Here is an 18,502-nt window from a genome sequence, read left to right as displayed (position 1 = left end):
CACCCCAGGCTGCAGGCGGCGCCAAACCGCTGTGCCACCGGGGCTGCCCTGATCCAGTTTTTAAAAAAATACTTTTGATTGTCCCAAAGGAATGATTAACCGACAAAGATGTGATTCTTGAATTCTGTAGTCCTTTGCATTTTTAATTTCGGGGGGGCATTTATATTTAAATCAAATATATCATTTATACTTTAAAGAATTTAGCATCACTTTCTCCACACATACATTCAGGCATAAACATTTCCACTAATCAGGGATGACTGTTATCGGAGTGTATATCCACACCCTGCTTGGAATAATGTAGGTTCCCTAGTCTCCACAGGTGTGTGTCCAAGAAGGATTAGACCAACCATATGTCTTCCTCTGTCTGTGTGTATCTTTCAGTGAACTCCAAATTCCAGACGTGTTCTCAAGGGTATTCATAAGCTGGCAGTACTAAGTGGAAGCTTTGGGTTTTAAACAAATGCCCACATTTTAAGGCACATAAAATGGTAATTCATTTTCTTTGCTACTCTTTCCCAAAATAATTTAAAATAATTATCATTGTTTTAACCCCCTCCAGATTAAAAAACTCTAATATCTTAAGAACTACGATGACTTTTTAACACCATGTGCTGATAAAATTTAGAGGCTCCAAGGACCTTGTTTTATTTAGCTTCACATTAAACAATAATATTTTAATAAATAACAATAGCAAATCTCCAGTACAGAGCAGAAGGTATATTTAATATACACAGAATGTGAACTTGCCTCTTACAATAAAATCTCCTGAAATATACATTGTGTCTTTTGAATAAGCCTTGGAGGTTTGATGACTGTCTAGGGAGTTTCCTGTTTAATCATCATTTGAATATTTTCTGGTGATTTCAGTCAAGCCATGATCTGATTCAATAAAACAACTGTTTGACTGATTTATTTCCTAGGTTGAAAAGATTATTTTCTATCGCATATAAATAGCTTTATAGCTAGCAAGTGACCTCATGGACTTACTGCCTTAAAACATTATTAGAAAATACTAAGCATGCCCAGATACTTTGACTATGATTATTTTGTATTTAAATAAGCGCTCAAATCTTTTTATGTTTCTCATATTAGTAAAAATGTTCAGTAAATCAACAAGTAGCTATTAGCCCATACAACTCTGTGCCTAATATTACACTGTATGTTTAGTACATGAATAAATGAATGCTATATTTATTTTAACAAATATTTGAGCACCCATTATGTTTCAGTGATCTGCAGGAACAAGATATGCCACAGGAGACAAAAAGATGAATAAAGCCTGCTAAGAGACTGCATATAGGAAGCTAAATATAGAAAATATCTACAACATGAAGTAGAATTCACTAAATAGAGAAATGACAGATGAGTCAGCATAGCAGTGCTTATGACCATAGAATTTATTAATTTTTTTTTTTTTTTGTATTATGATAGTCTCACAGAGAGAGAGAGAGAGAGAGGCAGAGACACAGGCAGAGGGAGAAGCAGGCTCCATACACCGGGAGCCCGACGTGGGATTCGATCCCGGGTCTCCAGGATCGCGCCCTGGGCCAAAGGCAGGCGCCAAACCGTTGCGCCACCCAGGGATCCCCATGACCATAGAATTTAAAGTCAGGCAACACTGGTCTGAATCCCTTTTTCATCATTCACTTAATTTTATACCTTTAAATCTCATTTGTCTCATCATGTGTTGAGGCTTAAATATGATGATGCTTTAAAATTATGGCATTGGTCTAAGACACTCTAAAAACTCAAAAGTTGTCTGTTATCATTGGTTCCACATAATAGGTAAAATACTATAGATCATTGGTGGAATATAAGAGAAGATGGGAGGGGAGAAGGATAGGTGGGAGAAAATGGAGGAGATGAAGAAGAGGAAGAGACAAAGAGATCACATCTTCAATTTGTGTAGGAAAGGCAAAAGAAGAATTGAGGAAATCTTCATGAAGTCATGGCATGTGAGATGTGTCTTTGAAGGATGGAGAGGGTTTTTCAAAGTGGAGATGAGAAGGAAGGGTATTCTGGACAGAGGACTCAACCTAAAATGAGGCACCAGAGGAGTCAACTGACAGGTGTGGTTCAGTGTGAAGAATGTATTCAGTGTAGCTGAAGCACATGGTATTTGGAAGTGAGAAATTAGACCAAAAAAGACATTGTTAGAAAGACGTAGATGCTAGACTTAAATGGAAGACGGTTATTTAACAGATTTTTGAGTAAGGTAGCGAGAAATTTAGTCTGTGCTGTACAGCCTAGATTAATATGACATTACCTAGGGTGGAGTGGGGAAAGGAGGGATATGAGAATAAGGCTCTTCACGTGGGCTCTTACCTGCATTAGAGGTAATGGGAAGCTAATTAGTCGTGGTTACAGATTGTAGTAGACATGGAAAGAGGATTCAAAACATATTGCAGATCCAGAACTCACAACACTTGACCACAGACAGATGAGATGCTTAAGTAGGGAGAAGTTGGAGTAGAACAGAACTCAGAATTGTCAAGCTTCAGTGATTGGAAAAACCTAACCACTGTTCACAAGATGAAGGAAATGAGAAGGAAGACCCATATTGTGGTGTTGATGATAAGTTCAGTGAGTGGAGAATTTGGGGTACCAATTTCTAGTGATAATGCTCATCATGCAGCTGACAAATGTAGATCTTGAGTTTGTGAGAGCAATTCTGAATAGAGATATTGATTTGGACATCAAGTGCCCATCTACAAACAGACTACAGTACAGTTGAAGTTCTATCTTCAACACATTGAAAAGAAAATAGTGACAACAGTCTGTAAAGTCTCTATCTTGTTACTCCTTGAGAGATACACACATAAACTGTAAATAAGAATGTAAAATTTGGGGATCCCTGGGTGGCGCAGCGGTTTGGCGCCTGCCTTTGGCCCAGGGCGCAACCCTGGAGACCCGGGATCGAATCCCACGTCGGGCTCCCGGTGCATGGAGCCTGCTTCTCCCTCTGCCTATGTCTCTGCCTCTTTCTCTCTCTCTGACTATCATAAATAAATTTAAAAAAAATTTTAAAAAAGAATGTAAAATTTGTTTCAGTCTGAAAGCTCCAAGTCATGAGCATATTGTCATTTAGAGCTGAAACAGAGAAAAAAAAAAGTAGAAAAGGGTAACCAAGGCCATAAAAAGAAGAGCAGAAAATAAAATGCCAAAGAGAATACAGGAAGATAGCTTTAAGTAAGAGTCAAACCTCCTTGAATGCGGACCTTGAATTCAAACAAAAAAATCCTCTTGTTAAAAGTTAAAAACAAAAGCAGAAAATCTTAACAGCATACTAATTTGACAAACATTGTTACATCCTTCTGTTTTTGTTTTATGCAACAAAGTATTTCTTATTGTTGATGAAACATCTTCTGTGCTTCACATATTAAGCAGGCTTCCAATTAATATAAAGAACAAAGCAATGTGTAACCGCATGAAAACTCTCCAGTAGTGAATGAAGAAAATCCTAGTTCTTTAAAAGTAAAAGAGCATCTTCTTTAGCTATTAGATGAACTTAATTAATTAACATAAATTAGAATTTTTAGAAATGAAATATACTCTTCAAGACTGACAGGTGGGTATGCTATCAAAGCACTTTTCGAAATGAAAAATCTATAATCCAAATGCAGTGATATAAATGCATAGCATTCACATTTTTTATTCCCCTCATTCCTAGCAATCTAAAAAGTTTTCTAGTTTAAGTCCATTACCTTTTGTCTCTTTTTACTACTTTTGGATTCTTCAAAGTTCAAAATTGGAAAAAAGTAAGCCAGAACCACTGAGAAAAGGGGTCATTTCTTCTGTCCACAGAAACACTGTTTTAGATCGTCTAGTAGAATATCTATGGAGGGGCGCCTGGGTGGCTCAGAGGTTGAGCGTCTGCCTTCGGCTCAGGTCGTGATCCCGGGGTCCTGGGATCGAGTCCCGCATCAGGCTCCCCGCAGGAAGTCTGCTTCTCCTTCTGTCTATGTCTCTGCCTCTGTGTCTCTCATGAATAAATAAATAAAATCTTAAAAAGAAAAGAAAACCAATGGAATGCAGTCAATTAGGTCTTGTGTTTCTAAGCTGGAGATATATATGTATACACACACACATACTTTGCCCATCTTTTAGAAGACAAAAAAAAATGTACTCTACAATTATGAAAAGTAGAGCTATGGGAACTACACTCCTGGAAGCCTCCTAAGTTACATAATACAACATTTTATAAAAATCAGAGAAATCTGGGCTGATACTATTTATTGCACGGTACTGTTTTTACAATGCACACTGTCAGTAATTCGGTGCCTATGTTTTAGGATGTAATTGGAAAAGCGCTGCAGTACCTTGGAGCATTTGGTGAACTGAGCAACCTAGAACAAGTTGTGGCCATGATTGATGAAGAAATGTGTATCAACTGTGGCAAATGCTACATGACCTGTAATGACTCTGGCTACCAGGTAAGGATTCTGCTGTAATTGGGATGCTGTGAGGCGTGTTTCTTCTGGCTTGTGTAGCAGAAAGCATCTTGTGTTGTTGCTAAGTGTGCAATGCAGACCAGACGTGCCCAGTATTACCCCTCAGCAGCGGCGTGTCTGTCCTCTCACTCTCTGAGCCTAGGAATTTTTTTTAAAGGAAAGCCATCACTTCTACTACCTATGCCACTATCCAGTGAACAGTGTCATTTTAATATAATTTTATCACCCATAAAACTGGCTGGGAAAGATCCAACCAAAAAAAGAAATCCACACAATTATGTACATTAGGAAGCATTACGCTTTGCTACAGAGAGGGAAAAGAACTACCACGTATTGCCATTACCCTGGAAGGCCTTAATTCTTTCCACCAAAAGAGAATTCTCTTCCATTCAATATTGACTGGGCTTCTACTAGAAAAAGCACCTTCTTACCGGGGAAATGAAATGTGGGGACCCGGAATTCCTTTGTGACTAGAGAAGCCAGCAAGTTGTAGTCTTACCACATGAAGTGAGCCAGTTCCTCACCCCTAAGCTGGGAGGCTGCCAGGGGACAATACCAAAAAAAATAACTATTAAACTTTTCAAGCTATGACGAAATAGAGTAAAATAATACCTTTTAAGATGACTAATGGAATTTTCAAGGTAGATAAAATGCCCTGTTTTTAAAAAATTGAAGTTCATTTAACTTATTCAGCCTGGAGGAAGTTCCCGTGTTGCTTGTGGCAGGATTTTGCATATTCCTCTGACTGCCTAATAGAGATATAACAGACATTTTAATTTTTTAAAAATCTCTTCCTCTTTAATTTGACATTTGTTCTATACCAAATTTTTACCCAATGTGTCACTTTTTTTGGTAGCTGAAAGGTGTCTCTAACAGTTATTTTGGAAATGCTAATCCCATCACACTCACGTTCACCTTCCCTTTAACCATTTAGAGGTGAGTCAAGAAGTCCTGTCACAAAAATCATAGTGGCAGGGCTCTAATACCCTGCCACTTCAAATCTTAGAAGTTATGACTCCTACCTTAGAATTCTAACCTTGGCACATCAGTAAACAAACAAACCCTTATTAATGAGGGAAAAAGAATCACAATTATGCATTTAAAAAGATTTTAAAAGTCCTCCTTTGACTCTTCTCTCTCAAAAAGATAAAAAATAGAAAATCAAAATCTTCAACTGATTATAAAGTTTCATATGTCTGCAAATTTTTAAAGGATAAGATTTTTAAGATACAATCATTTTATTTTCAATTGCTTCTTGGGGTTCTATTTATAAAAGGGTACATAAGGAAGATAAATAATTTTTACTCATTCAAACAGCCATCCAAGATGTTGTTTTCTTTTTTAAAATGGCAATGATTTATGTGGACAAAGTTTCTTCTGGTTTGTCTTATCTACAGTTCTTGTTCTGATAGAATATGGTTGTTTCCTTGAGGATCAGACTGGTTTTTTATATTAAGCAGTCTGACATAATTTAATAAAACCATTTTCACATTTATGTGCATAAAAGAGGAAAGAATTATAGTTACAAGTAGCTTCGCCTGGGGGAGGGAAACTTTTTTAACAACAACAAAAAAGTTGCTTTGAATTGGATTACACCGCATTTTATATGACACAGGGTCATATCCTGATCCTTGATCAGAATCAAAGAATTATTTAATTGAAAATCCTCAAACCTCAATACTGGCACTAATGCCAACTTTTTTTTTTTTTTAACTACTGTTTTCTTCTTAAAACTACATGCTTAATTTGAAATCCAAGCAAATACATTCATGGCCCCCATCTGCCGGTGACACTGTTTCACTGTTGAGAACAAGGAGTGTGAGGGGAGAAAGCACCCCAGGGTCCTCCGGGAGCCCACAGCCCATCCTGATAGAACTAGAAGGGTCTGCGCTTTGCTAGAACAAAGGAAATGAGAGAGTCACTGTCACAAAATATTTTCCGAGAAAAACAGCTCTAAGGAATTTTAAACAATGTATTTCTAATTTAAAAGGATTTCTTTTCTGGTTTGTTTTCTTTCTTTTCCTCCCCTCCAGCAGCTCAACTGTTGCTATAGCTGCACCGCAGGGCTGGGTGTCGTCTCCAAGTGCAGCTCCACTGCAGTGGAGGAAAATGTTCTTACTAAAATGGGGGCGTTCTTGACCTTTTTGGTCAGTGACAGCAATACTCTTTCTTTCTGTTTGCAGGCTATACAGTTTGATCCTGAAACCCACCTGCCCACCGTCACTGACTCTTGCACAGGCTGTACCCTGTGTCTCAGCGTCTGTCCTATTATCGACTGCATCAAAATGGTTTCCAGGACAACACCTTATGAACCAAAGAGAGGCTTGCCCTTAGCTGTGAATGATCTGGTGTGTTAAGGTGATTTGTGAAACTGTGGCTGTGAACTTTGAGGCCACCCACATATGCTGATCTTTTTAATTGGGATTGTTAGGTCCAGCTCTTTCTAAATGAAAGCAAATATAGGAATTATAAATAAATTTCTAAGTGAAAAATATAAATTTCTAAACACATTCCCAAATTTGAAAGACCGTCTACTGCCAGTGACCATTCAACTAATTGTCATAAAACAGAATAATTATTTTGTGAGGATAGTTGTTAAATAATTGTGTAGCCGTTAATTGGATCTTCACCATTAGTTGTCCGTTCTGAAAAATATTAACTTTTTGCTGGCAATTAATGCAATAGTTTCCAAATTGCCCTGTGCTATGCTTTGTCTTTGATTTCTAATTGTGAGTGAAATTAAGTATTTTAGAACAAAGTACCATTTAACTTACAAGAAAATGTTTCCTTGGAAACATTTTATAATTAAAAATTACATTTAATTTTAACACTGTGTCTAAGCAAATGTAATTAGCTCCATAAAGCGCAAATGAAGAAAGTCAAATAATTATTTACTGTGGCAGGAAAAGAAAGCCAAAGAGGCAAAGAGGGTCACTTGCAAAAACTTTTTAAAAGCCCCTTTGTTAAAATAGCTCCTTTGCGGGGGGCTAGATACTCAAGTGACAGTATTTGGTAATCATTCATATCACTCTGCTGGTCCCCACTCGTGCCTGAGATGGGTGTTCAAACTCTACCAATGAATCAACATGACATTCTTCTTTAAATATTTAAACTATGTTCCTAACAAAATAAGATATTAGGATGGAGCTCTGGTTAAAGCCACTCTTTTGCTGTGCACAGATCTGCTCTCTCTGCTTCTAATAGTAGCCTTCATGATTATAGCAATTAATGTTTGAACAAAGCCCAAATTATACAGCAGTGGGTCACGTGCTTCATTATTCAAGAATGAAAAATATAGTATTGGTAATATAGATTAGGTGTGCAAAACTAACTTGACTACTCTTTTAGTGTTTATGTTTAATTTTAAAAGTAATCAAATAAAAGGAAATATATATTTTCTGTTACTGCCAAATATTTTTATATTTCTCTATTTTCATAATCAGCAAATAGCATCATATAACTTCATTTATCCCTTTGTTGGATATTTTAATATGAATCCATAAGTAGCAAATCTTTAAGTAATAATCTGTGGTATATTTCTATGGAAAATGCAAGATCTAGAAAAATAAAATATTTGTTTATGCACTTGTAGAGATGCACATTTACCACAAGATCTGCGTGATTGAATGATATCAAATAAAATTTCATAAAGCATTTTAAATAACGTGGTCTTTTGCTGCCTCTTTTGCAAGTACAACATCATGTCAACCATTTAGATTTTGAGGTAGAAAAGTTTTTATTTAATCCTATAACGCATTCCATCTAAATGTATATATAATGCTAGTTCAGATCTAATGAAGGTAATGACAGTGCAGTTATTTAAATGTTTCACTTCCAGTACCTCTTACCAGGTTTTCCCACTGAATTTAATTCCACTCTGCCAAAATGCATCTTTCACTGGGCACAGGCCAGATTTCTTGCAGTGGTTCATGGGCAGAGATAAATGAGAAAATGGCAACCTACCATTAAAGTGCCATCTTCACTATAAGAAAAATCAATGTCACTTAATAGGTATTCCTTAAATAGTTGTGAAATATTAAGGACTCATATCAATGGACTCACTTTTTTGCTCCTTTCATGGTGGGGGCATTTTACCCTTTGTTCTTGATAACAGCTTAGCAAAGGGTTCATGTTGTCCAGAAAATAAATTTACCAGAGCTGTGTGAATGCCATCATAATGGATTACCCCCACTTCAATCTAATGAGAGTTTTTCACTCTGGGAGTTTTATGAAAGTACATCCCGTGCATATATACCTGAGTCCTCTTCAAGACACTGACTGCCAGGCAAAAACTCCTTTAATAGAGATTAAAGAAAAAAGCAGTTTATGACTTTTGCATCCACCTCTGAGAAAGAGCAGACATAGTGCTATGGCTCTTTTCTTGAACTACTTTGGGGAATTGCAAGTGCAGGCCTTTGAGTTAGGCCATGGCAATCGGGGGTTTTACACTAGTATGTTCCTCACACATTTCTGTTGTGTCCACTTCCTGCCATACACTAAGAAGCATTTCTTAGCCATACTATTTATAGGAAACATACTTAAATTTTACAATGTGTGGCTTGCAGAGAGACTCCAGAATAGAGGAAGAATGAAAATTATGTCATTCCATCCAGCCAGAGACCACAAGCCCTTGGCCCTAACACACACATTCTCCTGGTTCCTGACCTTCAGACAGGAGTGAAGACATAGGATCAGACCAAGGAATCTGATTTTAAGTGTTTCCTATGTGTAAAAAACTTAATACTAAATGTACTATAGTTAATTTTATGTGTCAACTTGACTGGGCTACAGTACCCAGATATTTGGTCAAGCACTATTCTGGATGTTTCTATGAGGTGTTTTGGATGAAGGTTACATTTAAATCAGTAGACTCTGAGCTAAGCAGTTGCTCACCAAAATGGAGGTGGGCCTCATCCAATCAGTTGAAGGCCCAAATACAAAAAAAGCTGACTCCACCCCACCTCCTCAGCAAGAGGGAATTATCCAGCATTGGCCTTTGGACTTCCTTTGCAATGACAGCTCTTCCTGCTTTTACAGCAGACTACACCTGTATCTCCTGAACCTCCAGGTGGCCAGCCTCCCCATCAGATTTTGGACTAGTCAAGCCTCCACAATCACATGAGCCAATTCCTTAAAGTAAACCTCTTTATGCACACACACACACACACACACACACACACACATTCCACATTCCCTGTATTGGCTTTGTTTCTCTAAAGAACCCTCACTAATACAACATATATTATCTTTTTTGAGTATTGAAAAGATTAAAGGTAGCTTCTATTGTTTTTTTCTTATTTAACAAATGAGGACATGGGTGCTTAAAGGGTCTAAGTAATGTGTTACAGGTCACACAGCTAATTAGGCATGTTTCTAAGTGTGTTGGTTATGTCTAATATGCCATTTTCCCTTTTGTTCATCCAACCAGTCATTCGTTTAACAAATATTTATCAAATAACTACCATGTACCCAGCACTGGGCTAACAGCTGAGGATGTGAACTCAAAAGATAAAGGTTCCCTAAATTTCAGCTGCTTCCAATCCACAAGGAAAATGGGCATGTAACTGTTATTACAGATGTGTGGTCAGTGCTAGGAAAACAATATTGAGAGAAAGGACATCTACAGCCTACTCTTTTGACATGATAAGCCAAGTTTTCAGCTCATAAAAGCATTTTCTAAATAGGAAACAAGAATGAAAAGGAAAACAAGAAGGAAAGCACAGAGGTATGAAAGGTCAGAGGAATGAATATTTAGAAAGCTGTAAGAGCTTGGGATAGAACAGAAGGAACATGTGGGATGTAAGGCAGAGAGAGAGAAAGAGGTTTGACGAATCTTAGAATCCCTCAGGGATCAAAATCATTTTGCTCATTCATTCATTCATTCAAAAACATTTAAGTACCTCCTGTATATCAAGCTGGTTGATGGTGATTCAACTATGAACAAAACAGACATGATTCCTGCCTCACTGAGCTTACATCTTAGTGGAGCATGCAAACAGCAAGTAAATAAGCCAACCGCAAATTATGGTAAGTGTTTAGGCAAAGACAGCTAGAGCCTGGGGTATAAAGTATGGCAGGGAAGTCCTAATGATTTGGAAGGAACCAGCCATATGAAGAATAGAGTGTTCTAGAAGTAAGTAGAAACAGCTGGTGCAAAGACCCTGAGTTGAAAACAGCCTGTTATTCAAATTACTAAAAAGATAAATCAAGGAAGGGTAATAGAAGGCAATGCCAAAAATCCACTGGAGCCCTGGACGAGAAACAAGAGAAGGAGACTGACCTCATTTTGTTCATCTGTAAAATGGAGAAGATAATAGCCTTGCATTTAATAAGTTAGATATAATCGTAATTTCTGCTGCTATTATTTATGGACATAGAAAATTTAAATACATTTTAAAGAAATAAAATAATAAAAAATCTCTATCAGGCTGTCATAGTAGTGACTGGTGATATTACTTCCTAAAGTAATGTTTGTCATCTGTAGCAATCAAGAAAAAGATATTCCGGGCAGCCCCGGTGGCGCAGTGGTTTGGCGCCGCCTGCAGCCCAGGGCCTGATCCTGGGGACCCAGGATCGAGTCCTGAGTCAGGCTCCCTGCGTAGAGCCTGCTTTTCTCCCTCTGCCTGTGTCTCTGCCTCTCTCTCTCTCATGAATAAATAAATAGAATCTTAAAAAAAAAAAAAGATATTCCATGAAGTTGGAAGATCAAGATTTTTAAAAAAAAAGTAGAATATCAAGATTTTTTAAAAAGTAGGATAATTGATTCTGACAAAAATAAAAGACCTCAGAAATAAAATTTAACATATATATAAATAAAATTATCTCATCATCTATATATAATTATCTCATATGTATAACTGTCTAATTTTACTTTCTCAATTCTATGAGCTGGATACAGCAGAAGTACTTTTTTTTAAAGAAGAAATTTAAAGACAAAGCAGATAAGTGACTTACATAAATTGATATGTTTAATTAGTATCATATTTAGAAATGAAGCTCAGCTAACTTGATTTTCAGGCAATGCTCTCTCTTCCATATCATTTTGCTAAGCAAGAATTATATATTTTTCTACACTACAGGTATTTGGAGATACATTATTCACTTTTAGTGGTCTTAGGGTAACACTAAATGGCCTAAAGAAATCAAATGGCCTAAAGAAATCTAGCAATAACTGTTGTCTGAAAGGGTTAAGATAGTGCCCTTAGAAACAAGCTTATTACCTGGCAGGATCTGATCTACTTCTGTCCTATGAAGTTAATTCAATTAACAGGAAAGCCATTAGACACACTATTATCTACCCAGAGCTGTAACTTTCCCTCTTACCCACAGATGCACACAATTCAGCAAACAGCCTGCAGAGTGAAAATTTGGACCAAATCCTTAATGATTCTGTGAGGTTCACAGAGTCTAGCTCTCTCTTTTATTAATTAATATGGTAACATTAATTAATATGGTACCTCTTTTATTAATTAACATAGATTTTTCTGCTTAAATTTTTTAAATTACAGATGACATCTTTAAATTGAATAGTCACATTTGGGTTGGAAACACGCATAGCCGATTGTCCCTTTGTGTTAGCCTTCCGTTAACTGATCCAGAGCATTTATAAATTGATACTGGCTATTGTTATTTTCATATTTACGTTCTCCTAATATGCACTATAAACTGCCGTGACATAAAGAAGCCAAGTCATTTTGCCACTGGTAAATAGTCTATAGTAGTGAGTCATATTGAGTACTGTATCTGTGCAGCTATTTATTTACAGGATTTATGTAGTGCTTTTCCATATGCTGTGTTCTGCAAGCACCAACAGCCTTCTGTGGACTCCTGCCTTTCTTCTTTCATGCCTTCTTCATTCCACTACCATTGATAAATTCATGTTTATATTCTCCTGGCAGTTTTAAGATTTGCATTAGTCAACATATGGCTTAAGACCTCTTTGCTTACCAATAATTTTCTTAGGTGTTTCTATTAAATGTAAGATCTACCTACCTATTAATAGTGTAGGTTTATTCCTCTTTCTAGCCTTCTATGGTATCCATCTGTGTGGATCTAGGTATTTGGGCAAAGATAAAACACCGAACACACACACATACACACACACACGAATGTGCATAGTGATTTAAGATTACTGAAAAGGTTCCTTCTGCATATTTTTCACGGAAGTAGAAGACCCTGAGTGGAAGATAAGAAGCTTTCAATTCAATTTATATCTTTAGGTAAGAAACCCCAAAATTCTTATTTACTGTCTTTTAAAAGAGCCTCTTTGAGTGAAAGGGGGAGGGAGATTTTAGGGATTTGGGATAGGACTATAAGAAGGTAATCATGAATTTTTTATATTCCATTTCTGTTTTGCAACGTTTGCGAGACTGCATCTTGCACCTCCTTCTTGGGCTGTGATGTTTCAATGGGGCTTCACAATGGGCTGTGGGGGCATGGAATATTTAATAATGAAAGTTCATTTCTTCTTCTGGGACTATGAGCATGACTAAGCTTTATCAGATTGCAAAGTCCTGCCAATAGTTATGGCCAATGACGATGCCCCCACTGCAATGTGATTCTGAGATAACCCTTTAAATAAAACCTTTGAAAGTTTCCTAAAGATAAGAACATGGTAGCTTTATATTCTGTTCCACTAAAGATAGCAGTATAGGAGTCCAAGGACCTAGCAAAACAAGAGCAGCATAGATAAAACATCTACATGAAGAAAGGCGGAAAAGGATTAAAGCTTCCAAAATCTATGTGTGCCATCCCACTCCTCTGAATTTGAAACATTTATATCAGAGTGCTTATCAGAGTGGATATTCAAATACAAATCCTAATTCATTATGCCTAAAGTCAGCTCTATTTTCTCCTTAGATCACATCTTCTTTTCCTTCTTCATGTACAACAGCTTCACCTTTGCATACTGCAAATATTTCATAAATAGGAAACAAAAGCACTAATCATTAAGGAAACGTTGATAATAACTACATTAAAATCTGGAGTTTCTTTTCATCAAAGGACCATTAAGAGCATGAACAAATAAGTCACAAAGTGAGAAAGTACATTTGCAATACATATAACTGACAAAGGACTCAGGGACAAAACATAAAAGCAACTCCTACAAATCAATAAGAAAAAGACCACCTAGAGAGCAAATGGGTAAAAGACAAGAATAGACACTAACACAGAAAGAGGACATCCAAATGATGAATAAATGTGTAAAAAGGTGCCTAACCTCATTAGTTATCAAGGTGTTAAAAACTAAAACACTAAGGTTTCAGAATCCAAATCTTGAACAAGATGCAACCCACTGGATAGGAAAAAAAAAATCTGAAAGAATTGTAGCAAATAGAAAATTCTGAAGCTGCCTGGCCCCTAACCAGATTGTGTAATTGAGCAGTTAATAAAATTTAGCCTAGAAGTTCCATGCTGAGGCAAAATGAGAAATGAAGTACTCTTAATCTTCATGCATTATAAAAGATTTATTTATTTAGGAGAGGAAGTTTATTAATTTCTGCATCAAGCGATGTTTTAATGAATGAATATCAGCTTCAGAGTGTAGAAGATACCTTCCTTAAAGAAGATGTGCATGATCATAAACAGACCCACATGGAATTTGTCAGGCAGTTAAAAATTTTAGATGGCTTGCCTGGTAGAGCAACAGTAAAGAAAATTGAACTTGGCATAGTAGTATTAAGTCAATGATTCTTAGAGTCAGCCAAGAAGTGTTTGCAAAGCCACACTCTTCATTCTCATGCTTTAAATGGCAGGAGCAGTTTCACATTTATCAAACAATAATTATTAGGGGCACCTGGGTGGCTCAGCCAGTTAAACCTCCAATTCTTGATTTCGGCTCAGGTCATGATCTTGGGTTGGTGAGAAGAAGCCCAGCCTCAGGCTTTGCTCAGCCGGGAGTCCGCTGGAGATTGATTCTCTCTCCGTCTGTCTCTGCTCCTCCCATACATGTGTGCTCTCATGCTCTATAACTAACTAACTAACTAACTAAAGTAACTAACTAAATAAATAAATAAATAGATGATAGATAGATGATAGATAGATAGATAGATCTTTTAAAAATAATAATTATTATAATTAAAAACTTTCAGGTGTCAGGCTGTCCAAATTATCAGGAAACTACTGGGCCTAAATATATATCTGTTTAGCTTTTGGATCAATTTTATCAGGTGGGAAACTGGAGATTCTTAAAGTGGCACAGGATAGAGGCTACCTCACAGTATCTCATAGCAGAGCATATGGTGAGTGAGTATAGCAGCACCGAGTCTAACTAGGTGCTGTTACACCCACTCAAGCAAGAAATTTCGAGAACTTAAACTAATAAGGTAGCAGTAGCAGCGGTTAGGGAGGAGGGAATGGGCTGTAGATATCATTAGCAATAGAGCAATACCTTTAGCACATTTATTAGGCAAGGGTAGATACTCGCCACTGTGCGAAGTAATGAGAAAACACTAGAAACCCACAGTATTTATTACATACTTCTAATAAAATGTTGAACATATGGTTATGGAAATAGCTATAAAGGCATCCTTAAATCCATCTGGGGAAGACAAAGGATACTTCACGGAGGACATAAACCAGGTCAACTGAATCTTGCAGAGAGGTGGCCTGGGGTATCGGTTTAGAACGTAGATGTTGGAACCAAACTGCCCGTGTTTGAGTCCTGGTTCCGCCTCTTAGCTCTGTCTTCTTGTGGAAGGTACTTGCTAACCTAAATCTATTTTCTAAATTGTAAAGAGAAGTAGCCAGGAGCCCGCTGGTAACAACCAGCCCGTGACAGCTGTGGGCTCATGTCAGGCCCTGTTCCAGAGCCTGCCTCCTGCCCTCCTTTTATCCATCACAACGATCCTAGGAGGTAGGTGCTGGCGTGCTTGCCAACTTAGAGACGAGGAAGCTGAGGCACGGAGCTGTGGAGCAGCGCGTACCTGCCTCACTGCGGGTGCACGGCCGAGCCAATGTCCGGGGGCACAGCGCCAGCTGCGGAATCACGCCGCTCACCGCTGTACCACCCGCAAGACCCACTTGGCGTCAGCGCGAGGCCTAAGGAGGTCTGCGTGCAACGTGATTAGCACAGGCCTGCACGTGGAAGATGTTTCGTAGGTATTAGTATCGGCTGCTGATGCGCCGCTGCAGGCCGAGAAGGGCTGGCTGGACCTCGCAGGGCTGCAGGGAAGGCGGGCGGCCCCAGCCTCCTCTCCGCAGCCCCCGCTCAGGACCGCCTTGCCAGCGCGCTCTCCCTGGGCCCGACGCGCCGGGGAGCCAGGTTCATGACCTCGACGGTCGCTTTGCAAGGACCAGACACGCGCCCAACCCGGTGCCGGGTTTCTCGCAGGATGCGCAACTGCAACGTCTCCAAAACAAAGTAGTGGCTGATGGCTCGGGTGTGAAGACAGATTCCCCGGGTTTGCATCCCACCCCTGCTACTTAGCAGCTGTAAACCTGGGGCAAGTCACCTAGTCTCTCTGTGTCACTGCCCCCTTGTCTCCAAAACAGAGAAAAGAATCAACAGATCCGGTTGGGCTGTGTGCAGATGAAAAGGGGATACCCGCAGGTCCGGAGGGAGTGCTCCCAACCTCTCATCCCTACTAGAGCAGTTGCCCCATAAAGTGTTTTTCGAATCTTTTTATTTTTCCCTTTTGTAGCATAGGATTAAAAAAAAAAAAAAAAAAAAAAACCTCAAACAAAAATATAATGCATAAAACACTCTAACGCCTTAGCACATGCTGTTCCCTTGTATTGCTCTTCATTATCTTGCACCAGGACTAAGTTTCTTTCTTCAAAAACTACCTCCAGAAGTTGGGGCCCCCTTTCTGACAGCATTCTCAGACAGGAGAGTTCATCACTCCTTCCTGGTCCTATCGCTGCTCCCTATGCATCTGCCTACGGTGCACCAGGCTGCAGGCAAGTAACACCTTCATCTCTGCATTCCCAGGGCCAGGTGCAGGGCCTGGCCTGGAGTAGGCTGGCTACATAATAAATTATTTTTTATAAGATCTTTATTGAGATATAATTCATATGACATAAAATTCAGCCATTTAAAGTGTACAATTCACCAGTTTTTAGTATATTCAGTTATATAATCATCACCACCAGCAATTTCATCACCCACCCAGAAAGAAGCCCCGCTCCCACTAGCAGTCACTGTGCATTCTCTCTGCCCCAGCCCCAGGCAAATATGAATCTACTGTCTGCTTATGGATGTGCCTATTCTGGATACTTCATAAATGGAATTGCAAAATATTTCAACCTCTGTGACTGGTGGTGACTTTCTTTTTCTGTTTTTTAAAAGATTTTATTTATTTATTCATGAGAGACACAGAGAGAGGCAGAGACACAGGCAGAGGACGAAGCAGGCTCCCTGTAGGGAGCCTGATGCGAGACTCGATCCCAGGACCCTGGGATCACGACCTGAGCCAAAGGCAGATGCTCGATTGTTCAGCCACGCAGGTGCCCCGATTGTGACTGGCTTCTTTTACTCAGCATAAAGTTCATCCATGCTGTAGCACGTATTAGTACTTCATTTCTTTTTATGGCTGCATAATTTATCAGCGTTTTATTCACCCATTCATCAGGTGATGAATATTCAGATTTTTTTCACTTTGGGGCAGTTATGAGTAAAGCTTCTACAGATACTCATGTAAAATTTAGACATAAGTTTTAATTTCTCTTGGGTATATATATCTAAGAGTAGAATTGGTGTGTCACATGGTACCTATGGTTAATCTTTTAAGGAACTACCAGATTGTTCTCCAAAGTGGCTGCATCATTTCACATTCCTGGCAGCAGTGTATCAGAGTCCGATTTCTTCACATCCTCGCCAACACCTGTTGCTATCTATCCGTTCATTATCTGTCCAGATATCCATCCCAGCAATGTGAAAGTGGTACCTCGTTGTGGTTTTGGCTTGCATTTTCCTGATGGCTCATGAAGTTGAGGATCTTTTCATGTGTGTATTGGTTATGTTTATATCTTCTTTGGAGAAATATTTATTCATACTCTGCTTATTTTTAATTAGGTTGTGTTTTTTACATTGAGCTGTAAAAGTTCTTTATATATTTTAGATACAAGTCTTTCATTAGATATGGACTTTACAAAAATTCTTCCCATTCTGTATGAGCCTTTTTCCTTTTTCCTTTCTTGACAGTTTCCTTTAAAACACAAAATCTTAAAAATTTTGGTGATGTCTAATTTATCTAGTTTTTCATTTTGTTGCTTATATTGTTGGTGTCATATCTTTAAAACTATGTAATGCAAGGTCACAAAATTTGCACCAATGTTTTCTTCTAAGATTTTTATATTTTTGGCTTTTACATTTAGTTTTTTTTTTAATCCATTTGAGTTTTGTTTGTTTGTTTGTTTGTTTGTTTAGATAGTGTAAAGTAAGAGTCCAACTTCATTCTGTTTCATGTGGATGTCCTTTTGTCCCAGAGCTGTTCGTGGAAAAGATCATATTTTTCCCCATAATAAAATTTTGAATTAAATGGCACACTACCCGGTTCCTCCTGCGGGGAACTCAGTCTGATAATGGAGACTGAGGTACACCAGGATATCATGGGGCAACATAACAACGTATGAGCCTAGAAAAGTGCAAGAGTTCGCGAGGAATGTCTTCTAGATTGAACCGTGATGTTGAACATAAAGTTACAACAGGCAGCAGGTCTCTCTTCCTATCAGATATAGTTAAAAGAGCATAATGCCTGAATTTCTGGAGGGCATTAGCCTTTCCAAGCAGATGCACTTCCCAGCAATTAGTAATCACCAAGAATAAAAGCACAGAAAAAGGTGGAGATTCCTCAGTTTAAAAAAAAAAAAGAAAATCTTAAGTATGATAGATAAAAAGAGCTCAGAAAGTAAAGCAGATTCCTCTTAAAGTACAGCTCCTGTTGTCCTTAGTGATGCCATCCTGGGCTGGTTAAATCAGGCCATTAGTTTGTAACAGAAAGTCACCACATGCCTTTCCCCGCCTTCTTCGGTCTTGTTCTCTATTGTGAGTCTGGGCGCCTGGCTTCTCTGCAGACATGGCCAAAATCACCAAACTCCCTTAGCTG

At 38.4% G+C, this 18,502-nt stretch overlaps 1 protein-coding gene across 3 annotated transcripts in view; it reads left to right on the top strand.

Annotated features, from left to right (window-relative positions):
• DPYD (dihydropyrimidine dehydrogenase) overlaps nt 1-8,118 on the top strand; it is a 798,341-nt gene extending 790,223 nt beyond the window's left edge. For all 3 annotated transcript variants that reach the window (XM_077905543.1, XM_077905544.1, XM_077905545.1), the window contains 2 exons: nt 4,296-4,436; nt 6,638-8,118. In XM_077905543.1, coding sequence (XP_077761669.1) covers nt 4,296-4,436; nt 6,638-6,811 — 315 coding nt within the window. In that variant the 3' untranslated portion in view covers nt 6,812-8,118. The remainder of the gene's footprint in view (nt 1-4,295; nt 4,437-6,637) is intronic.
• The last annotated feature ends 10,384 nt before the right edge of the window (nt 8,119-18,502 follow it).

This window comes from Canis aureus, chromosome 8 (assembly GCF_053574225.1).
Source record: "Canis aureus isolate CA01 chromosome 8, VMU_Caureus_v.1.0, whole genome shotgun sequence".
In the NCBI taxonomy this organism is placed as follows: Eukaryota; Metazoa; Chordata; class Mammalia; order Carnivora; family Canidae; genus Canis; species Canis aureus.
Note: the sequence above shows the minus strand (reverse complement) of the source record. Positions and strands in the feature narration are given on the sequence as shown.